Source organism: Peromyscus californicus, unplaced genomic scaffold (genome assembly GCF_007827085.1).
Source record: "Peromyscus californicus insignis strain IS unplaced genomic scaffold, ASM782708v3 Scaffold_8__1_contigs__length_139910024, whole genome shotgun sequence".
NCBI classification, from domain to species: Eukaryota; Metazoa; Chordata; class Mammalia; order Rodentia; family Cricetidae; genus Peromyscus; species Peromyscus californicus.
In genome coordinates, this window is record NW_026294606.1 from 28,861,550 (window position 1) to 28,886,324 (window position 24,775).

General features: G+C 45.4%; 1 protein-coding gene across 2 annotated transcripts in view; it reads right to left on the reverse strand.

Annotated features, from left to right (window-relative positions):
* Cdyl (chromodomain Y like) overlaps window positions 1-24,775 on the reverse strand; it is a 153,890-nt gene that overhangs the window by 7,772 nt on the left and 121,343 nt on the right. For both annotated transcript variants that reach the window (XM_052727854.1, XM_052727856.1), the window contains 3 exons: window positions 11,265-11,521; window positions 9,855-10,027; window positions 4,283-4,493 (listed from right to left, as the gene is read on the reverse strand). In XM_052727854.1, the coding sequence (XP_052583814.1) occupies window positions 4,283-4,493; window positions 9,855-10,027; window positions 11,265-11,521 (641 nt within the window). The remainder of the gene's footprint in view (window positions 1-4,282; window positions 4,494-9,854; window positions 10,028-11,264; window positions 11,522-24,775) is intronic.

Here is a 24,775-nt window from a genome sequence, read left to right on the forward strand (position 1 = left end):
ACCACAATATGAGGAAGTGTATTAAAGGGTCGCAGCATTAGGAAGGTTGAGAACCATTGCTGTTGAGCTTTGGTTCATGGGGACCAGTTTCTACCCACCCAGGGCTGGTAGCAGAACTTGGGAGCATTGTCCATATGGTACTTAGAAGTAAAGATGTACATTTGTAAAAATGCAAGATAGATAGGTTCATGGAGTTTCTTCTGTAGTTTCAGAGACAATGTTAGGCAAGACTCAACTCCTCCACTACATGAATCTGAAGATGATGTCTAAGTTGTAATAGTGATTCTTGGATGTTGGAGATGGAAGGATCTTGAGACTATATGTAATGCAGGCAGCAGAGTTTGGGGGTCAGATAATCCCCCCAATCCCTTTAAAGCCCAGACAATTCCATTATCAGTTGCAGATGACAGATGTGGGACAGATACAGGATTTGGTGTTTGATCTACTAAATTTGGTTCAATCATATGGCTCCATCCTTCCCCATAGAATGTGAATATTTATTCTGTACTACTGTGTATTGGAAGTGTGAGTTTCTGACTTAATAGCATTAAGACTGCCTTGAATTTCAGATTAGACTTGGACTTTGGACTTTTTTTTTTTTGGTTTTTTTTTCGAGACAGGGTTTCTCTGTGTAGCTTTGCGCCTTTCCTGGAACTCACTTGGTAGCCCAGGCTGGCCTCGAACTCACAGAGATCCGCCTGGCTCTGCCTCCCAAGTGCTGGGATTAAAGGCGTGCGCCACCACCGCCCGGCTTGGACTTTGGACTTTTAAAGTACTGGACTATTAAAAAACTATGAAGACCTACAGTTGTACTGAATGCATTTTGCATTATGAGATAGCCATGAACCATGGAGTGGAAGGTTATAGTTTAACAGTGATGTTTCCTTGTCAAGTTGGCTTATGATGATTAATGTTGTCAATGGGGCTTAGAATCACCATGAAAAATCCCTTGGTTAAGTCTGTGAGGGATAGTCTAGATTAGGTAAATCAAGTCCAAAGGCCACCTTAAATGTGGGCTGCATCATTCCATATCCCCCTTGGGGGGGTGTCGTCCTAGAGAGGAAGCGACCAGCAGCATTCATTTCTCTCCACTCTCTGACAGCAAGTGCTGGCTCACACCCCTGCTGCCACAATTGGCCAACTGTGAGCCATGTAATCACTTCTGTAAACTGCTTTGTCAGTTATTTTTATCCCAGCAACCCATAAAGGGATGCTAGCTGTGTAGAGGCTGCAGAAAGAATGTGGTACCACTGATTTGGGAATTCTCCTAGGATGTAATTTTAATCTCTGGCAAACTCCCCAGGAGAAGTCTTCCCTTGCTCTTTGGATGTCTCCAAGGAGGGGAAAGTGGGCCCAGGCTGAATGAAGGTGGCAGACCAAGACTGCTATTGGTGACCATGGAAGAAGGAACAAGATGCCATGTAGGCTTCTGGTGAAAGTCAGGGAGGCTGTACTTCAGCTCTGGTGTTCTGGACAAGAATGGGCCATTCTTAGCAGCAAAGGATGCCATCAAATGATTACATTGGCAATGTCCACCAGGCCCATATACGAAATGCCCACAAATGTGGGATGTGCCTGGTCACAGTGAGTGGCATAGAAAAAGCAAGTCTAGGTTAGGCTAATAAAGACTTGTAGCAGATATTTGGCCTTGATGAATGGCCAGGGGCCTGAAGATTGGTGACAAGGTGTGTAGGGTAGAGGTGTGTAGAGAAAAGGAGGAATGTGGGAAAGAACACATCCTGCTGTATCATGTTCATATTCAATAGGGAATTCAACCTTGGAATGGACACTTGGCTGCTTGGCCAGGGTGATCTTGGCATTGTAGTCATATAATCTGAGGGATGGGACATCTCACCAGTGACTCCAAAATATGATGTGACTTTGCTAATGTTGCTTGACTGTCCTGTCAGTGGGAGACATCAAAACTGAGATACTATCATGGAATCATTCCCAAGGATTATCAGCCTGGTAGTTCCTGGTGGTGGCCTGACTGTTCTAGTGAGAACTGATGCTCTCGGCCTGTTGCGGCCCATAGGTCCTCTGGTTTTATCAGGCTTGGGAGTCTGGAGTACCAGGGTGCTGCACTGGCCAGGAGACCCTTCACAGCAGAGGACACACCAAGGTGATAAGACCACAGGGCGCCTGACGAGTGTAGAATGTGTGTATGTGTCTGAGGTACGGTGAGTAGGTGCTGTTTTCTCACTGGTAGTACATACAGTACCCCAAAGACCTTTACGTTGCATCATATCTTCAGCAGGAACAAGGCATGGCCAGGCACTTGAGTGAAACAGGAGGCTCTTAGTTTTCTCCTGTCGATGGCAGCCATTCTGTCCTGGCAGTGATGGGGGCTGCAGCCCTTGGAAACAAGTATCCCAGCAGATTGAATATTAAGGCTAGCAAAAGGGGAGCTGTGGAAAGGCATGTGTGGATTGAGACCAGACAGGCTGTGGAGATGGATTTGTTCTACTAGCCTTGGCTTTTCTCATTTCACTGAAAAATATTTTGGTATCTGAAATAAGTTCGACTTACGGAAAAGTCTTGAAAGTTTATATAAGAGTTCCCCTTCCCCTACATCTTTCTAAGTTGCATTCTTGATAGGCTGCATGTTAAAATGTTAAAGCCCAGAAAATTACCACTGATTTCTCATTCTTTACTAGACTATATACATGGTACTGATCTTGCCAGCTTCCTCCCCGATGTCTTTTCTGTGACCCACGAGCCCACGTGGGGCCCTGTCGCATCCTTCACTGCCTCCTACACATCCTGCTGCTTCTGAGGAACACTGTTCAACAAGTACAGTACGGATCTGTCTGAGGGTTTCATGTTTACTAGACTGAGTGGTGTTCCTTGGCAGAGGGTCCTCAGTGCAGAGGCTGCAGTATCTCTGCATCTTCTGGAGGTGTTCTGAGGTCCATGTGCCTTGTTTACAGGTTGACTGCTGTAAAGGAGTATCTGCTACGCTTCTGCACTGCAAACAGCAAGAGGAGGCAAATAGTCTTTCCCGTCTTTGTAATTCTTGGGTGGTTTTGATAGAAACTTCTTATTGTCTAATGTCCTTCTTCAAAGTTTCTCTCAGGAAGAGGCACTTGAGGATTAGAACAGATGCCCCCTCCCTCAAATGTGCAAAAGGGCCGGGCGGTGGTGGCGCACGCCTTTAATCTCAGCACTCAGGAGGCAGAGCCAGGTGGATCTCTGTGAGCTCAAGGCCAGCCTGGGCTACAGAGTGAGATCCAGGAAAGGCGCAAAGCTACACAGAGAAACCCTGTCTCGAAAAACAAACAAAACAAAACAAAACAAAGTGCAAAAGGTGGATCTCAGTGGCCTGGGAATGCACTATGGTGGACAGAGACGAGCGGCTGAGGTCCCTTCCAAGAGAAATCTATTGCCCCACTTGGGAGTGGTGCGGGTGGCAGGTGGCTATCAGCTCCTCAGGGAAGACATTAATTAGTTCCATTACAGTGTTAATGGGCAACATTCTTCTTGTGAGGTCCACTCACGGTGATGATGGACATGAAGCAGCCATTCAAGTCCATGGGGGAGGATATACTTCAGAGCTGTGTGTGTGTGTGTGGCCACGGCTGCATCACAGCCTGATGTCCCCTCTGTCCTGTGTGACTGTCTTATCAGCTCTTCAGCAGGTATTCATTGCCCAAGACTCTTGAGTTCTGCCTTTGGAGAACCCCATGTCATTACTTTTTGCCCCAAGTTCAAGGACTAAGGAACGAGGTGTCCGTAGTTGCTTGTCAAAACACAAGCTACAATATTAGCATCAACTATTACAGATGAATTTGTTTAAACATTTTAAAAAAAAGAAACCACAGAAGTAGTGGGGAAACCCTTTCTTTTTCTTTTTCTTTTTTTTTTGGTTTTTCGAGACAGGGTTTCTCTGTGTAGCTTTGCGCCTTTCCTGGAACTCGCTTTGGAGACCAGGCTGGCCTCGAACTCACAGAGATCCGCCTGGCTCTGCCTCCCGAGTGCTGGGATTAAAGGTGTGCGCCACCACCGCCCGGCTGGGAAGCCCTGTCTTATCCTATGCACACTTCCCCTTTTTAGTGAAGGATTTTTCGAGTGTCAATATGGATAGTGGATACCAGTGTTACCTATGGGGATGGTGCACAATAATACATAGTTCACAGCCTTCCATGAACCAAACCAAACTGTTTGTATAGCTGGTATGGTAAGTCCCCACAGAATGGCACACTATATACACCGAGTATAACAATAACAAGCTAGATCTCCTCAGGATGTCTTCTAGAATGATTTTGTTTTAAATGGTACTCACAGACGCTCCTCCCATAATCTTGGGAAACATAACGGTAGAGCAGCCATCTGGACTCTGTCCGAAGGTGGTATAGGGTGTTTGAAACCAAGCCTTTTCGTTAGCCCAAACCACATCACAAAGAGGCAATATGGATGCTCCTAGTCCAATGGCTGGGCCATTAACTGCTACAATAATAGGCTTCTTAAACTGAATGAAAGTATTCACGAAGTTTCTAAAATGAAAAATAAATGGGGAATTACTGAAAACATTGCATATTTGAGCAGATGAAAAAAGTCTATCATGGAATTCAATTTACCAAGATGTAAAACTCTATGGAAATCATTAAGAGATGAATGAGATTTGCTTAAGGTGTTCTCTCTGAAGCTGTGGACCATGGGTTTATTTGCTGTATGTTGTATGTAAGGCTTAAAGACAGTCTGGCCATCACATGGGGAAAGGTGTTGCCACAAGTTCCATGCTAGTAGCGGGTGCCTGGGCTTTCTAGCCAATGTATCTTAGTCCTCAGCCCCAGAAGATCCAGGAACCCACTCACATTACAGGAGTCATGACCAACCAAGGAATGATCCTGATGAAGCTTGGTTCGGGACAAACCAAGAATGTCTGAAGCTGAGTGAACAATGGTGGGTTAGGTATCAGAGAGCATAGGGTCAGATCCAGCCTGGTATGTGACTTCTGACAGCTATCATCTGGAGAAAGCCTGATTTTATGCTGAACTAGATTGACTGACTTCCAGGAGATAGACATGGGCTGGCTTGAGACACTGGAGTACTCCAAGGCTTGCGCCTGCAGCCGACCAAAGGCTGCGGGAATCCCATTGCAGCAGAAGCTCAAAGGACTTCAATGCAAGGAGCAGGGCAGCCCTCACAGGGATAGCCAATGCTATCCTGGGGCTTGCTCATGGGTCAGGCTGAAAAAGCAGGTCACTTCTGGGGATGGGGAAGGTCAGTGTCACACCACATTGAGGATCCCTCTCCCACCTCTGGAAGCCAGCTGTGTATTCAGAGATGGTTCCATGTTATGATTTAACATAGTGAGGCAAAGAGAAAGAAGAAAAATACACAGACCGGAGTCCCTCACAGGTAGAATGAGCTACAGGTCAGAATGGAGAGCAAGCGGAGCTCTTCGTGACTGGTTTCTAAATCTGGGCCTACTCTTAGCACTGAAAAGGACCGACAAGTTGCTTTTCCTAAGTCACCGGTTTAAATGCTGCAGTGGTGAGCCTGCATCTCTGGAAATCACGACCCAGCAGTTTAGGTTGTCCCTAGCCCCTGACCTGCGGAACGGGCCACAGGACTTTTTTTTTTGGGGGGGGGGGGGGAGCTTAGTAAGGTGACCAACGAGGACTGCAGAGCTCGGCAGCTTATTGACCAGGCTGACTCAGGCTTGAGTAGAAGGCCTCCGAAGTTTGTGGGATCTGTGACTAGACAAGATGAACTCATTCAAATGAGTGGTCTGCACTAAGACTTCCTGAATGAGAAAGCCTGAGGCACCAGTGCATCATCCGGTACGAGGAGAGCCAGACAACCTTCGGAGCAAACTTTGGAAGCAAACCCAGTCTTACTGCCTTCTGCGGGTTAGGGATCACTAACTTGGGATGGGACTCCATATCCTATGCTGTCCCTGGCACCTTTTGGAAAGGTAACTGCTAAAATGGTGGTCTCCATGACAGGAGCAGATATTCCCAAAATAAGTGCTCCATGTACCCAGAGTGGCTGGCACAGTGCTGAGATCTAGAAAACACAACGGGATGGTAAATTAATGTGAAATTGATCATAATGCTAAAATAATTCTACATAGAAATAATAAAAGGATTTATAATTTATGTAACACTGCTATATCAGTTTACATGTCTGCATAAAAAATATGTTTTTAAAGTCTTGGGAAAAAAAAATCAAAACTTGGACTTTATTGTTGCTCAGAGTAACTTCAGCTGGCTCTTTCTGGGAAGCATCAGAATTCCAGTCTGGAACAAAGGTCTCCCCTTTTAAGCAGGAACTGACCACTGATGTGTGAACCTAGATTAACAGATAAAGACAAGGGCCACATAGAAAATCCCAAAACTCTAACAGCATCCTGTCTAGCAGGAACTTCCCAGGGCCATGAAGGCTTAGTCTTGGGAGCATCCAGCCCGGGGTGGAGTGTCCCCTGGCCTTAGGTTGGAGCCCTGAAGAGCCAGCACCAGAGGAAGGAGCTGTCTATTGCTTCTGATGAGAAAGGCTTGGTATTAAGCAAAATCTCTGCTGGAAGAACATTTACTAACTTAAATATCAAAATGTTAGCCAATCACATGAAAATCTAGGGACTGTTTGGGGGAAAATGAAGCAACGAGGATCCAGAGCTGTCACCAGCCGGTTTGCTGCCTTTCTCAGCCGAGTTAGATAGGACCGAGAGGAGGAGGAGGAGGGAGAGGAGGAGGAGCAGGAGGAGGAGGAGGGGGGGGAGAGGAGGAGGAGGGGGGAGAGGAGGAGGAGGAGGCAGGGGAGAGTCGGCTTCAGGGTTAGCAGAGCCACCTTCCACACAGGAGCGTCTAGGTGGCTGCTCTAGTCCTGGTCCACAGACTTCAGAAGCCAAGTGCTGTGACTAGGTTCCTGGTCCTTATGTCTTACCACCAATGCCTTGGACATTTTACTATAATGAATCTTCAAAGTGGCTACCAACGGGTCTGACAATGGAACAAGCTAGTGTTTAACTCAACCTTCCTTTCTGACTTTCAGAAACTCAAGACAATGAAGTCCCTCTGCCTCAAAGTTTCAAGGGGTTTGAGATGAGGGATACCACAGACACAAACACAAATGATCGAGAGAAAGGCTAATAGAATCTGATGTGACTTACTGTTTACCTGACCTGTTAAAGTGTATCAGAAAAGTTCCTATCAACAAGAATGCGTTTGCTTAAAGAAACAGGTTTTGCTGAAGCAGGATTTGGCTGTTTGCTAGAACACTAATCCAGCTTTATGACCAATGTGGGGAGGCTGGGAAAAGACATGAAGAAAATATATATTTAAAATTACCTAAAAGTTCAATAAATGAGACTATGTGAATCTGTCTTGATTTTTTTTGTGGGGAGGGTGTTTTCTGTTTTCCTAATTCCAACACCACTAGTCTCTGGTGCCACCCAGAGTAACTTATCACTGGAGGGAGGAGAAGGGGTGAGCCTTAGAAAGATTCATAAGTGGAGCTCAAGGAAAGCAGACCTGGAAAAAGGAGACAAACTTTGAGACATTGGCTGGTGAACCCTATTATTTTAATTTTGTTTTATCTATCTATCTGTCTGTCTGTCCGTCCGTCTGTCCCTAGGCCGGGGCTATCAGAACACACACTTTTCTGTGTGGCTCCAGTGTGAGCACATGGAAAACATGCAAAGCTGTCACAGGGGCAGGATGATCCGGATAAAAATGACTCTCAAGCTTCCGCCCTTGGTCCTGAATGGGGGCAGAGTATGGGGAATGGCTAAGGTCGTCTTGGATAGGAGCTGGGTGGCACTACTGGGTAAGTATGTAGTCCTACTATAACGCTGTTTCACAGGTACTGACAATCTGCCAGGGCACGTTGACCAAGCAATTTAATTTCCAACTGGAACAGAAGATTGTGCCATCTACTAGTTTACCACAAGTCTGAAATTATGTAGGAAACCAGAGATAACAATTCTGAATAATATTTAGTAAAATTATACAACTTAAAAATTCTTGGAAAAAAAAACGATCAAGTTATGATCATACTCAGAAAGATACCCAGCAGGCACAGTCCATCTTTTGAACATGATATTGTCATGTGCAAGTTTCATGCCTCAGAACTATGCAATCAAGTTATTAAAAACAATTAAGTTTTAAGCTTATGATTTGGTGTTGGGTTGCATTCATAGCTATCCTTGGCTGTGCATGGACCATGGGCTGGACACATTTGGAACAGATGGTGGATAACCTCCTAAATCCATATGTCTATTAATTTTGAAAATGATGAAATATGTTTGTTGTGTAAGGCCAAGGCAATGCCTCACAACTCTAAGGTGTGGGGCTCCAGGGCCTGTAGATAGCATCTCTGAGAGTCACCTGGGGGATCTATCAAAGACATGATCTGCCACACCTCAGACCCACCAACACAGAAACACAAACAGAAACCCATCCCTATCCTGCTCTGTGCCTCCAGGTGGCTTACAGGGGACCAGGAAGCCCAGTACGACAGTGACAATACTTAGCAACTTGGAGCCCATTAACTCTCAGAATCTCAACTCTAGCTCTACAGAGACCTGGCAGTTCAGGAGAAGATCCAAACTGCTTTCTTGCACTTGCAAGCCTGAAAGTCTTTGGATTTTCAATCTGCTACAAATGAGAAGGAAAACACAAAAGGGTCCAAAGGGGGCACCTGAGGATAATGTCCTTCTAGAGAGGTAGGCAGGGAAATATAGACCACCTTCCTGGTAGGTGAACTGGCTTTATTCACTCTAACTAAAACTCACCTCTGAAAAATTAAGACACTTTTACTTATACCTGCAGTGATTAGCACAGTAAAGGAGATGTGCTTACAGGAGGATCTGAAAGTTCTAGGGAAGGTGTCTCAACTATCAGGACACAGTAGTGAAAAAAACCAACCAGAGGGGAAATGGACATGTCTTCAGATTGGTAATGTTACATGGAGAAGGTGAGCTGCCAAGTAGTAGTATAACTTATATACTTAACAGAACTCAAACTAAATCTTTATTACCTGTGTGTGTGTGTGTGTGTGTGTGTGTGTGTGTGTGTGTGTGTGTAAAATGCTTATATTGGGAAGGGCATGTTGACTCTAAAAACATATTGTAGACTTGAAAACTGTTAAGAAAGTAGATTTCAAGCTGGGCATGGTAGTGGCCTGGACATAATCCCAGGAACTGGAAAGCTGAGGTAGGAGGATTGTAAGTTCAAGGTCAGATTGTCTATGCAGCAAGACCCTGTCTCAAAAAAACGGGGGTCGGGGAGAGAAGAAAGAAATGTCTTCAATGTTCTTACCACAGCAGAAGTGTGAGGGCCAACTTAAGTGAGTTAGCCATTTTACAATGTACATGTCTCAAAATGCAGTTTTTAATCATTTCAAAAACTTAAAAACATATTTAGAAAAGACTAGGAAGACATACAAATAAATAATCTATTTTCTGGGGTGAGCGTGAGAAAATGGGACTTTTAACAGCATTATTTACTTCTCTGCTAGAAGGGAGTTGGGGCAAACAAGAAGGTGTACTACTTATACTTAGAAAAAAAAAATCAAGAACCACATCCATTATGTGACCTTACGGACTGTCAAAACCTGGACAACTTCGAGGGAAGAGAATACACAGCACAAATACACAGAAGGCTAACGCACCACAATGCTCCCAGAATGCCCTGCGCTTAAGCCAACCCTGAAATCAGTGATCTGCCCAAGGCAAGTAGTAATTTATGCTGGGGCCATAGAGAAGGCAGAGGATTTAATTAATCATGCTACCAGTGCCTATTAGAGAAGATGCGCACTTTATTCCTGAGGCTTACACAGGCTTATTCTCTGAAGGACTGGTACCCTGCAAAACCCCCAGAGCTGGGCTGAAAACCCCCGTTTGTACTTACCTGATAGCATCTGCCATCTTAGTGCTTTCTCTCTTTCTGTCGTCCGTGAGACGCCGTATAAAATAAATAAAGTCCAGACCACAGCAGAAGACACTGCCCACAGCGCTGAGCAGCACCAGCTTGCTGTCGTCGGCTGCAGCCGTGCTCAGGGCACTCTGGACTTCTTTCATCACCTGGAAGTCACCACAAGTCCAAGTGGTCAAGAGCACTCTGGGTTCAGAATCCTACAAAGCACTGTCTAACGGGACAGTTGAGGTCTATAGAAAAGGCACCTCCATTTTGACAGGGTTCACTTCAGCCACCAGCACTGTATGCACTCTGCAAGCTTTATATCATCTAAGCAGAGGTCAGAGTGCTAGGGATGGAGTGGAACTATAACTTCATGGCGAATTAGAAACACCGGTGGAAAGGCAGGTGGATCTACACCACTTGGTTCTTCTACAGGCACCGTGGCTCTCAGCAGACCAGGCAAGCCACACAGATAGCTATGGGAATTTCTAGTTTGGACAGCAGGTGGCACATTCAGCCAGTTTCAAGAAATGAGTTAAGTTCTAGGGGTTTTGGCTGTTTAGTACCTGAGCACAACAGGGACAGGAGTCTAAGTCATTTGCTGCGTCAGTGCACTGAGTAGGGGTGCACCAGTGTGGGAGGGCACACACCACCTGAAACGACCTCCAAGAAGCATTTGCAAGTAACTAAAAAAGGTACCCTGTAGTCTAAAAGTGGACCAAGGACCAGCCCTGTTTTGTGACTCTGGCCAGATACCCACTTGCCCAAGATGTGCACAATGGCAGTCAAGCAACCGCCAGAACTCAAAACTCTGGTAAAGTACAAGTTCAAACACATTGGATTCTAGAGCCTTCATGGAACTGGTTTCCAAACTCTGCAAACACATTACTCTGGGTCACTGAAAGGTCCCTTCTACTAGGTACTACTGACAAGGACATGTGTCTGCCACAATGCTAATAGCATCTGTGCAGCAGGATGACAGTCAGATTCTTTAAAGGGACTAAGACCCAGGGGACCTTTGTCTGAACAAAGAACCCATCAAGATTCTGATGAACGCTAAAGCAAAGCCCATGTGTACACATTTCCACATGACTTTAGGGAGGCCACATGGTCACCGAGCCCTATGATCTACAGATGACTTTGGGGGAGGGGGATGAAGAGGGGAAGGATGCAGCTACTACGCCCACTTCAAAGCCATAGTTCCCACAGCAGAGAATGGAGTGGCTGCTCAGCACCCTCCTCCTGTGAGGTGTTACTGTGGCCAAAAGTGTGAGGAGAAGCTAAGCTGTTACTTTCCCCAGAAGGCTTAGAAAGATCACAAAGAGTGCCACTCAGCAAAGCAGGCCGGGACACCAGGGGCACAGAGAAGCATGAAGCCACAGCCTGGGGCGTGTCTCTCACCTCTGGGTTTAGTGAGTTATTCTCTGATGATTTTGTGGATAACAAGATGTGGGTGAAGCCATCTTGCTTCCTGACGACAATATCTCTGTATCTGTAGGCACTCTCTGTCTGCCTCACACTGAAACGCAACCGCTTGTCAAAAGGCTGGTCTCTTCTGTCGTCAATAAATTTCCTTTTCCCGGCTGTCACTCCTGTAACAGACGTCTGTATGGTGGCTGTTCCATTGGCTGTTAGCGCATCCATGAACGGAGATGTACCTGCCAAGAGTTTGAAATCACAGTGGTCTGTGATGTCCTACCATCAATCAGTTTCCAGTGTTGCCTCTGATTTAGATCAAGATGCCCATCACAAACCCAGGACTTGGCTATTAAAGGCCAACACAAATTAGAAGCTTGCCCAAGTTTACTTTTACTTTTAAAAACATCACCTTCTTGTCTATCTAGTGTTCAAAAAGAAAAACGCTGGCCATGTACCCACTGAAAGGAAGAGCCAAAGTCTGAGCCTTGTCAAGACTGAGACTGAGTCTCAAGGAGAACAACACGCTCCAAGTCTGAGAATTTAAAAAGGAAAGGGAGACTGACTGATGAAGACCTGAAGAGCTGAGACTATCTCCCATCTAAATTCAAGAAGAACCAAGAGAGATGCAGAGATGAAGCCATGTGTCTTAGCAGGCCTATGGAGAAGTGGCCACTGTTCCCTGTGGATATTACAGACAGCAAAGACTTCTTCTTTCTCATGCTGCCCCAGAAGATGCCTAGGAGGTCTATCTACTGGACCCATAATATTTTACCAAGTCTTTTTTTTGTTGAGACAAGGTCACACCATGTAAGTTCTGGCTATCCTGGAACTCACTATATAGACAAGGCTGGCCTTGAACTCACAGAGATCCCCCTGCCCCTGCCTCCCAAGTGCTGGAAGAATTAAAGGCATGTGCCACTATGGCTGGCTTCCATGTTGTTCTTTAACTTAGCACAGGTTCTGAGCAGAGGTTGGGGAGATCTATTGAAGATAGCTCTCCTTTCCCCCAGCACTGCCCCATCATGCACCACTGTTCCTCAGCATCAAAATGGATGCTGTTTTTCAACCAGCCTTGGCACATGATTCCTCAACTTTTCTTTCTCAGTGCAAGCGATCAAACTCAGGGCCTGCCTCATGCGTGCTGGGTACATGCTCTACCATTAAGCTACTCTCTGATCTGCAACAATTTATTATAATAAAGTAGACAGTAACGTGCCCTGACCATCATAACAGGAGGAAACAATACCACCTGCTTTAAGTTTTGCAATAAAAACCCTTCAAACTTAATCTTTTGACAGATCTAAGCAGGATATAAATGCACACATTTTAAGAATCTAAAAACAGAGGCTAAAGAGATGTCTTAGTGGTTAAGAGCACTTGTTGCTCTCCCAGAGAACTCGAGTTCAGTTCCCAGCACCCACATAGCAGCTAACAACCACTTGTGACTCCAATTCCAAATGATCTTATACTCTTCCAGAGTCTTCAGGCATTGCATACACATGGTACAGAAACACGCGTGCCGATAAAAACACTCATACACATAAAACATTTTAAACATCTGAAAATAAGCTGAGTATAGTGACACACACTGGCCACCCTGGCATCAGGAGGCAGAGACAGGCACACTGTAGACCCGAGGACAGTCTAGGCTTCTCCCTCCCCTAATCTAAAGCTATGGCCAAGATATGTGTTAAAAAGCCTTCCACCCCACTGATGAACTCCAGGCCAGGTTTTCCAAGGTGCTCTTCCAGACTCTTTATATGGAAAGAAACAGGAGCATCTGTCCCTCCTCCCTCCCTGTTAAAGAACAGGTGCTGGGATAGATATCATCCCACCCGCAGGGTCGTATACACACTGTTACTTTTGCTTTTCCTTGTCATTCACTTGCTATCAGGACACTACTAGTTCTTAGGAATCGCTGTGAGCCACATTAGAATTTATTTTCCCAATTCACACTGGAATAACCACTAATGTTCAATGGGCTAATTCTATCAGCAGTGGCCTGTATGACTCCCATACAGGCAAACCCAGACTGCATGATTCTAGAGGATCTGTGACTTCAAGTTTTTCATTCCTGAAAAGAACACCCAATGGCACCTGTCAGGCAGGATGTTGTCGAATCTTTCTGAAAGCTTTTAAGCTTCATTTTCTTCTCTGCCAAATCCTGCCCAACTGGTGCTCAAACCCTGCACCAACGGCTTCTACCCAAAGCTCTCCGCTCTTCTTTTCAGCACCACTGCCAGGCCTACCACAGCATCCCAGGTCTGCACTTGCCCCACATCCTCCTTGGCCCTCCATTCCCTGACTCAATTCAGAGTCAACATGGCCAGGTAATTCCTTGAGTACAGAGACATGGACCATGTGTGATTCTGAATTACTGAGCTCATTCATATGGGGAATTGAGAGTTAGAGACACCGGCTTTACCCAGGGTGAGCACATTCACGGGAACATGCTACACAGCTCAGAAGAGGGGCTGGGGCATCCTGGGTTGGAGGTCAGTATATGGGAACTGATGTCCAAGATGATGCTGAGGTGGTCCCTCCACAGGAAGAGCAACGGTCTGTAGCAAGGTTGGGTTAACATGATCAAGTACATCACATGCATGTATAGCAATGTCATAAGGAAACCCACTACCTTCTACAATTGGTACACACTACTCATTTCAAGTACAACTCTTAAAGCTAAAAATGTAAAATGACCGAAGGCTGGACATGGTGGCGCATGCCTTTAATCCCAGCACATAGGAGGCAGAGGCAGGAAGATTTCTTTGAGTTCAAGCTAGTTAGGGCTACACAGTGAGACCCTGTTTTAACAAACAAACAAACAATTAAGTAACCAGTAACTTCTGGCTCACTGTGCTAGAGAACTATGATGATTCCAGATTCTGGGGATGCTGATATCTACCCGTGAATAGCACGAGGCACGCAGCCATGCACTAGATAGGAAGTGCTCATATGAGGCTGACCTTGACATCACATACTATCGGCACCGTGTTAAGTCCCTGCCTATCCTGACTGCCTACAGCATCTGTGCCCTTCTGCTCTCACTCTGGACAGTCAGCCATGTGTTCTCACACCATCCAGGTGTGCGCTCACTAGAGGACCTCTGGACACACTATTCCTCTGCCTAGAATACCGTGTCCTAGAACTTCAAATGGCCAGATTCTTCTGCTCACCCAGTCATCACCTGCAAGTCTTTCTGGACCTCATCACCCCATGCTGCCCCCTTGTCATTAACACCCACACCCCCTTTATTGGGCCCCTAAAAGCAGTTTTTCTCATTGCCCTTTCATACATAATATTTACTACTGGTATACTCCATGAAGGCCTGTGAGGGCAGGGTCGCTATTGTATCATTTACCTCTGTAGCCCCAGTGCTCACAAACTCAAAAGGCCTTCATTTCTTCAAAAGTTAGTTACAAAGTCCAGTTGTCACACAGCTAATCAAGTTCAACCCTTGGGAGCAGGACTGCGCTGTAACAAGATCTTCCACACTGCAACACTCCCTTTTAGAAGAAGGTGCCTCAGAAATCAGGGAGTAGGCAGACTCCCCAAGTCTCAGAAAGCTTCGCCAAACTTTTCGGTTTCACAAGGCCCCCAGCCTGGAGGTGAAATAAGCAATACCAAGGCTGAGGAGGGGACACGGGGCTGTGGTGCTGCCTCAAGCAGTGGAGTGAAGCCCAGGAACGTGGCTTTCCGGTGATGCTGCTGCTCCTGGAGTAACCCCAGTAAACTCCCGGGCTTCTGTATGGTGGGTGGACGCCTCACGCTGACGCTCTTTGTTCACAGCACTCCAGTCAAACCACACACCCGTAATCAACTGCCAATGACTGGAGGCCCAGGAAATACTATTCTTTACACCATAAACAGAAAATCCAGGGACTCACAGGGGTGGCATTTAGGAAAACACAGGCGTCAAAGTTGCCTCTGAGAATTAACCGCGGACACTCCTGACCATCAATGTCTTCCCTTAAATTAGGAGCATAAAATCTGTCAAGCAAAGAAATTTATTTCTTTTTGAATACTTGCTTTTTCTTTTACTGACTGAAGAGAGTTAAAGACACTTTCAAACATGGGTGCTTAACCTGCTTACTATCCCGACTTTAATGGGGGCAGGTGTCTAAGAATGCCTGAAATCTGTTTCCAATCTAGAAAGGTGCTGTGCTTTCTTGTCTCTGGTAGTGACTAGTATTATGGTCTGAATTTAAAAATGTCCCCCAGCGGACATGTTTTTGAGCATTGGGAGACTGTGCAATCTTTACGAGGTGAGACCATACCCAGAATGGGTGGTAGGGCACTTGGGCAAACCTTACTAGGTTGGACCTGCCCCTGGGTTCTGGGAAGTTCTCTCAATTTTTTGGCTTGCCAGGATGTAAGTAGGTTTCTCCTGCCACCATGAACTGAGTGGTTGGTTCCCCCATGCCTTTCTATTGTGATGACCGAGATCCTTCAGAAACTGTGAGCCAAACCCTCCATCTCTTCCTTAAGCTGTACGGACCACAGCTAACAAAGGCAACCAGAACAACTAGCAACTAATACAACAATATTCAAGTATCTATCTCCAGACTCTGGATAGCAGGCAGGGGGGGGGGGGGCAGTGTACTGGTCTAACAGCTTTCTACCCAAGGGTAGAGGAAAACACTGATGTGCATACAGATGTTGTGAGGCAGCATATAGGGAGAGGAAGTTCCAGGACTTGTTCGGGATTCCTTTGAGTCTTGGCCCAATACCCGTCTGGATATACATAGGGGAAAATTATATTAAGTCTGGTAGGGAACAACTTGAGGATAGATCAACTCCTAGAGACATAAACTGGGTAATTTTCAGAGTTTACACAGGGCTGGTAGCCCTCAGAAGCCCTGATGAGAGATGTTACATGTAGAGCAAGGCACAGGCACACGTCAGCAGTAAATCTACACTGGTCTAAGATAAAAGATGCTCAGAACTGCACAAAAGTTACAGTGAGCCAGAACAAGTTAACACTTCTAAAACTATATAAAAGGATTGGGGAGATGGGTAGTGGTTAAGAGGGCATTCTGTTCCACATCGGGTGGCTCATAAGTGCCTGGAACTCTGGCTCTAGGTAACTGGATGCCTCTGGCCTCCACTGGCACCTGCATCCCCATGCACATACTCACACACATACATGTAATTTTAAAAACACACACAAATCTTTAAATATGATAAAACCCAACACCCTAAATTGTAAAAGCCACAGTATCCAGCAAGCAACCCGAGCCAAGGCTGACAGAGTAGAAAAATAAGGCTGATGTCCAAGACTGAATTACTGAATAGGAAGAGACCCCAAAATAAGAAGTGATGAAAGTAACAGAAAAAGACATTTCAAGACTAATTGTCATCCATGTGTAAAGAGAGGACAAAGATCTATAAAGGGGAAAAGGCAGCAAAGTCTTGCTCCACATAGTACTCCAGGACTGTTCAACAAGGGTCCATATAGAAACAGTTAACATGTTTTTGTTTCTAAATCCTAGACATGTCATAGTTAGCGTCAGCTGTCAACTTGACATACCTGGGAGGTGGGAACCTCACTCAAGGCACTGTCTACACTGGTCAGGCTTGTGGGTATGTCAGGAGGTGGGGTGGGGAGGCGGATTTTCTTGAGTGCTGATTTATGTACGAGGGCTTAGGCTGTTTTTTTTTTTTCGGGGGAGGGCAGCTAGTAAGCGGCATTTCTCTCTGCCTCAGCTCCTGCCTCCAGATTCCTGCCTCGGATGCAGGCGCTGGCTTTCCTCGATGGTGTGAGCCTTAAGCCAAACACACGCTCTCTTCTCCAAGTTGCTTTTAGTTACGGTGCTCATCGCAATGACAGAAACCAAACCAGTACAATGTAGATGTCAAAATATGTTTCTTATTATGCCTATTTCTTACAGAGTTACATCTAAAAGAGAAAAGAACTGTATTTTTAAAAGAATGAGTTCTAAGATCAGATTTTTTTTTTAAATCACATCTGAGGCTCAGGACAGATGTAAATGCATGATACTTTAGAAAGAATAGCTCATATCTTATGTATTTCAAGAAAGCCAGAAAGATGCCTGAGGACCCAGGACAAATAACAAAGACGAGGCAGGATGCATGTGCATCACTCGTGTGCGCAGACACAGGCAGATCATAAATCTGAAAACCTGGGGGTGGGCAGACACCGCAGACAGAACCACTCTGCTTGTCTTTAGAAGTCTTCGAGAGAAAATGGTGCCTATAACTAAAACAGTAACCACTGGACTCATCACAAGGAAAAAGGTCCATCTGCCCCTTACTTCCTTGTACCAACAACAAAAATGAGTAAAAATCATTTAGAATATACTAGAAATAAGAATATCTCCAAAAAGTGTAGTGGTTGGAAAAAATACTATTTCTCAAGACAGGTCTTTGAGTACAAGAAAGACAGACAAAAAGTAACCAAGAAAGGATAAAAACAACAATACCAACAACAACAAACCACCAGCAGCTACCTCAGGAGCACTTCTGTTCAGATCAGCATTCCGTGGCTACAGTAATAAAGAGCAAATAAATAAATAATAAAGACCAGGGCCAGGCGAGCATGCACGGGCCTGTGCTCCGTTCTCAGCACACGGATGGCAGAAAGGTTTATTTTGGCTCATGGTTATGGATGCTTCAGTGTAGTGGGTGGTTGTCTGTGCCATGCCCTGAAGCACCGCCCCTATTGAGGCAGCTAGGTACCTGCCCCATTGGGCATGGCTGCCAGGGACCCTTAAGACCTGGGATGCACTTACGTGTGCTCTTCTCTTCCCTATCTCGTGGTCTTGGATGCTGGTGTGGATCAAGGCCCGCAGTGGACCGTGCCCCACCCCTCCAGGATTCTTTGACCAACTCCTTTATTCTGGTTGTGAAGTAATCCCCAACTAAATTCCTTTGGTCATTAAATAGACTCTGTGGATTTATCGCATTACTTCAGTCCATGATCAATTGGCCCTGTGTCTGGGGGCCATGGCAGGACTGCACACCCAGGCAAGAGCACATGGAGCAGGCAGTGCTCACCTCACAGCCAGGAAGCAAAAAGAGAAAGCAAGACATGAGATTCCCATGCATCTTGAGGCCACACCCCCAATGGCCTCAACCTTCCACCAGGCTGGAGCCCTAAAGGTTCCCAACAACACATGAGACTTGAGGGAAGGGATACTGCAGCTCCAAATTGCAGCAACTTCTTAAAAACCAGTTTAGGGTTAAGCAGGCTAAGGACAGCTGTCCGTAACAAAGGCTATGGCACACAGCACACTGGAGGAAACCTACAACTCACTTGTGACAGATGACAGAACACAGCTACACTCTGTCTGGTTCTGTGGCACACACCTGTGGCAGCACAATCCTGTTTCACTAACAGTTGTGTGAGGGCAAGAAAAACCAACATCCAACCCACATTCTAGCTAATGGAAAAATACACAGTAAGATGTGTCTATAATAGGAAGTAAATTTTGGAATAAACCCAATCTTCAAGAATATGCCGAATAAGGCCAGGTATGGTAGCACATGCTTTCATCACAGCACTCAGGGCAGAGGAAGAAGCAGACAGGTCTCTGGGAGTTCCAGGCCAGCCTGGTCTGCACAGTTGAGTTCAGGCCTGCCAGGGCCACATAGTGAATGAAACCCTGCCTCAAAAACAAAACAACCAGAATGAATAGTTGCTATCAAAATTTTATCAAAGAATATTACAAAAGAAAAAAGAAAATGGTATTATTCTGGAGAACACTGAATACTTTTTAAAACACCTTCCAATTGAAGTTCTAATAGTCTTCAAATCAGTATTTTTAATAAAGACCTAATAGGAAGACACTATGATTTTTCAGAGAAATTAAATATGCCTTACTAGTTACGTAAAACTACATTATAGTACATGAATTCTAGTGCAAGAAAATGGAACCAGCTTAGATCAGGAAGCAAACATTATAAACCGCTTAGATTACCCTGGACCATGCAATAAGTGTGAATGAAAAAAGATGTTCGATTGTTAAAAACCAAAAAACCATTTAACAAACACAAAAATAATGCAACATGGTAGCATGACTTCTTTCTCTGTGTAATTTTGGAGCCTGTCCTGGAACTCGCTTTGTAGACCTGGCTGGCCTCAAACTCAGAGAGCTGCCTGGCTCTGCCTCCCGAGTGCTGGGATTAAAGGCGTGTGCCACCACTGCCTGGTGCAGCATGGTTTCTATGTATGTAGAAAAGAATGTTAGAGGATAGAAAACTCAGGTACACTACACTCAGGGCTGCACATGGGAAGTTAGTACTGTGCTCAACACTGAAGCACAAATGCGAACCGAGTTAAGTGAAAAGAAAGAAACAGACCACACAGTAACACAGACACAGACCACACACAGTCACACAGACATAGACCACACAGTCGCACAGACACAGACCACACCCACAGTCACACAGACACAGACCACACACACAGTCACACAGACACAGACCACATACAGTCACACAGACACAGACCACATACAGTCAGACACAGACCACACACAGTCACACAGACACAGACCACACAGTCACACAGACACAGACCACACAGTCACACAGACACAGACCACACACACAGTCACAGACACAGAGCACACACACAGTCACACACATACAGATCACAGTCACAGACACAGACCACACACACAGTCAGACACAGACCACACACAGTCACACAGACACAGACCACACACAGTCACACAGACACAGACCACACAGTCAGACACAGACCACACACAGTCAGACACAGACCACACAGTCAGTCACAGACCACACAGTCACAGACACAGACCACACAGTCACGCAGACCACACACAGTCACACAGACACAGGAGGTGTCTCAAATTCAAAGCAAGGGATGAAACCACCAAAATATGAAAGTGATCACATGGGCAGAAAAATGGAACTACCATTTCTACCTTTACAGTAGCAAAGGTTTAAATGTTGCAATAAAGTCAGGGCTGGTGACGGTACACATCCACCAACTGAAAAAAATCTCTAAGCAGTAAGATGGCCCATCAACTTCTGCTCCAATAATTCCATTTTTAGAGGTCTACTCTGTGACAAAGGAATAGACACTATGTAAGGACACGTATTTTACATACGTGATGAATTTAAATACCTCTACTTCTAAAATGGAAAAAGTTATAAAGCATTCATATATGACATTATATGGCCTTTTTATACAACCTCAGCAAAAACGAAAGACAATGTGCTGGGTGGTTTATGTCAACCTGACACAAACCTAGACATGTGTGAAAAGGGGATTGTCAGGTCTCAATTAGGGACAAATGGCTGAGGTGCCTACCTAACATATCCAATGGACCTGGACGCCAGGTTCTCTACCCTCAGTCCCTATCTGTTACATACAAGGCTCTCCTGGCGGCCATACCATGCCCCCAGCTGCCCTTCCTTCTACAATCCAACCGTTTTGGTTACCTGCTCTTTTTGTCTACACTTTTGGGCCTCCTGGCTGCTGCACATTGTTCTCCTCAACCCTCTCCTTACATGGCTCAGAGTCATGTGCACTCTGGACTCTGCCTCCCTCATATCTATAATAAACTTTCTCCTCTACCATACCTAGGAACAGTCATGTCCTTTCTGTTTTCTTTCCTTATTTAGGGAGCATAATTGAAAAACTGCCTCTAACAGATGGGCCTTTGGGCAAGTCTGTGGGGGTACTATCTTGATTAATGATTTTTATGAGAGGGCTTAGCTCACTGTGGGTGGGGCCACCCCTGAGTAGGTGGGTCCTCAGTTGTATCAGAAAGCAGGCTGAGCAAGCCACTAAGCAGCATTCCTCCACGGCTTCTGCTTCAGTTCCTGCCTTCTGATTCCTGCCCTGACTTCTCTCAGTGACAGAGTGTTACCTGAGTGTTGTAAGATGGAATGAAGTTGCTTTTGATCATGGCGTTTTATCACAGCAATAGAAAAGTAACTAAGAGAGAAATCAAAAGGAGCATGTGGACAGACCATGATATTTCATGTGATTTTATTAAGAATATAACTGCACAAATGCTAATAGTGGCTCTGAGCGATATGGATGGATACAGAATACTTTCTATAGCTCAGCCACTCTGTATATTACTTTATCACTATATAATCCTGATATAACCAGGGAAACAATAAACACACGCCGAACCCAAACTCTAGGATGTTAATTTCTATTCCTCACGGGTTTTCTTCTTACTAACTGTATTTGAGTTTAAGTCAAGGCAATATGGGTTTCAACCAGAGTTTAAAACTGATTTTAACTATCTCAGATATCCACAGCCTCTGTTTTTTCTGAAATTAGAGAGCAAGGCCAATGGTGTCTACAGAATAACCCATGTTTATAAGGGTTTAACATTTGAAATTGTTATTCACACCTAACTCAATCCTATTGAAACCTACAATCTTACTCAGTTTATGCAATCTGAAACTTAAATTTACTGAGGAAAATATTTTCATTTGAACATGTTAGTAAGTAAAGGTAGCCTTAGAGCATTAGTATCTATTTTATTTTATTTTATTTTTTGGTTTTTCGAGACAGGGTTTCTCTGTGCAGCTTTGCGCCTTTCCTGGAACTCACTTGGTAGCACAGGCTGGCCTCGAACTCACAGAGATCTGCCTGGCTCTGCCTCCCGAGTGCTGGGATTAAAGGCGTGCGCCACCACTGCCCGGCAGTATCTATTTTATAATAATACAAAGGACACAAAAGTCCCCTTTGCTCCTCTTCCTTCAATTATAAGTTCCATCTACAGGGATTTGAGTTTCCTAGGGGTAAATGCTCCTCAGTCATCTGCAAGGGAAGACACTGTTGGTACAACTGTTTGGAGGACGTTCATGAATGAACAGCACCCAGCTGCATTTAGCTCCTTGGGAACACAAAGCTCAAATCTGCTGCAGACCATCACTAAAGAAACCTTATTATTAAGGAGCAGCCTACCCAAACTCTTGAATAAACCCACTCCCTGTCACTGCCTATTCCCAGAGCTTGGCTCTACATGTAGATGACCCCCTCCCTCTGCTCCAGCTGAGCATTCTAGGCACTCAGGGTTCTGGACACGGGCCCACACCACAGGGGCAGCACAGAGAGCAGGAGGAGCAGCCTGACTGCGGTGAGCTTCACTAGCCAGCTGCCTGGCCAGACACTCAGACTGGAACACCCTTCATGCTCTGGCTGGTAGCTGCTAGTTTTCATACTGGGGCAAGGGCAGGGGGAATTCTTTTAGCCATCACTGCAGTGCGACTAACAGTCTGACTGTGATCCTGGAGTACTGGGGTAGCATGTGAGAGATACTGTATTCTCTCCAGGGAGGCCATCCCCCTGCCCCACACATCAGTACTTGTAAAGCTCTGGGATGCAAAGACAGTTTCATGGCCACCAGTAAGTATTTGTTTCAGACAGGACTGTGAGAAACTAGAGATCACAGTATATCCACATAGTGGCCTGTCCTTCATGATGGGTCATGTGGGGAGTCTGAGAATGCTGCTTCCATACCAGCACCTTCTGGTTAAGTTTATCTCACAAGAGGCTCCAGCTGTGTTCCCAGACAGCACCACCCAAATCATCTAGGCCCTGAGAGGGGATCTTCTACTTCAAGGGTTCTCAATTTATGGGGTGCCACCCCTCAGGTATTGCATATCAGGTATCTTGTCTATCAGATTATTCACACAGCAGTTCATAACAGTAGCAAAGTAGCTATGGTTGGGGGTCAGCACAACAGGAGGAATTATATTAGAGGGTCACAGCATTAGGAAGGTTGAGGACCACTGCTCTGATACACTTGACAGACCCAAAGGCCTGAGTCTCAAGCTTACCAATCCAACCTCTGTGCCTGGTGCCTGAACAGTGTGGCTTAAATGAGAATGGCTCCCATTGGCTCGTATATTTGACTGTTCAGTCCTTAGCTGGTGAACTGTTCGAGAAGGGTTAGAAGGGGTAGGAGGTGTGGCCTTGCTGGAGTAGGTGTGAACTTGTTGGAGGAAGTGTGTCACCAGGGGTTTGAGGTTTCAAAAGCCCAAGCCAGGCCCAGTGGCTTGCTACCTGTGGATGTGGATGTAGCTCTCAGCTCTTTCCCAGCACCATGACTTCCTGCCGCCATGCTTCCTATCATGATGATAATGGACTAACCCTATGAAACTGTAAGCAAACTCCCAATTAAATGCTTTGTTTTATAAGTGTTGCCTTGGTCAAGATGTTTTTTCACAGCAGTAGAACAGTGACTAAGACAGCCTCCCCGCCCCTCTCCCCACTGGCCCATTGCCATCCTGGAAGACAGGTGGTTGGCTGGGCAGAATGCTAAGTCTCTGTCCTGACTCTACCACTAACCGCAGGGGAGGTCACAGGCCTTTGGCTGTGGAAAGGGATGGGCATAACATCAGCTGATCTGCCCCAGCTCTTCCCACATGTAACCCCAGCTCCCTCCTCTGCTCTGCCGGCCTTCTGATCTGCTTGACTCTCAAGCATTTCATTCTTTGAACCACTTTTATCCTCCTGCACAATGACACCATCAAGTTCCCTTGGCTACTGAAACTTTTCTCAAAATATTATTATTTATGTGCTTGTGTATGTGTATGCGTGTGCTTCTGTCTGAGAAATTCAGAGGGTTGTCAAGATTCCCCAGAGCTAGAGTTACCGGCAGTTGTGAGCTGCCTGAGTGGGTTCTGGGGGTCGAACTTGGGTCTTCTGCCCGAATAATATACACTCTTTCCTACCCGGCCATCTCTCTAGACACCCCCTTAAACTTTTCATTCAACAATTTTCTCTACAAATTAAGAACCATTAATATAAACATCATTAAACTTAAACGTAGTTGAATTGTACAGGATTTCCGTAACACTGGTCTCTCATACCTCTGATGCTCTTGTGATAATGACTCAGTTTCCAGCCCGGAGCACACATGAGTACCCAGCTCTCAGTCAAGGCCAGGGAGGGGCCATGACACCTTGTGTCATTCAACTATGGTACAGCATCGCAGTGAGCATAATACTGCACCAGATTCATTCCTTAAAGAGCAAAGGGAACCCACAAGCGGCAACTGTGAGCACCATTGTAGTCCACAAAGCACACAAGTAATTCATTCAAACTGCAAAATAACTCAGGAATGCCAGAAACAGACAAAAAGTAGATGAATGGAAAATTGCAAATGAAAACATTAAAAACTCAACAGCACACAGCTCAGGAACCATAAAAGCTGTGGTTTCTTCAATTAAAGTGATTTGCTTTAATAGCTAACTTTTCAGTGCGAACTAATCTAAAAATATTAAGTACACAAAGCAGTAAGGAGAGTTAAGTTGAAAAATACTACGTTGAGACAAAAAAGAACTACCAATTAATGAGAGGCTATGCAACTTTAAATCAACTCCAAATAGTTAATTATGCCTTCTTAAACCTAAATAAGACCCGTCTAATTAAATCAAGGGATACACAATAATGATGTATTTGACATGTTCAGTGCGGTGTGCTGTTACCAGCAGCAGGAGGGCTTCTCACTCCGACTCACCTCAGACTC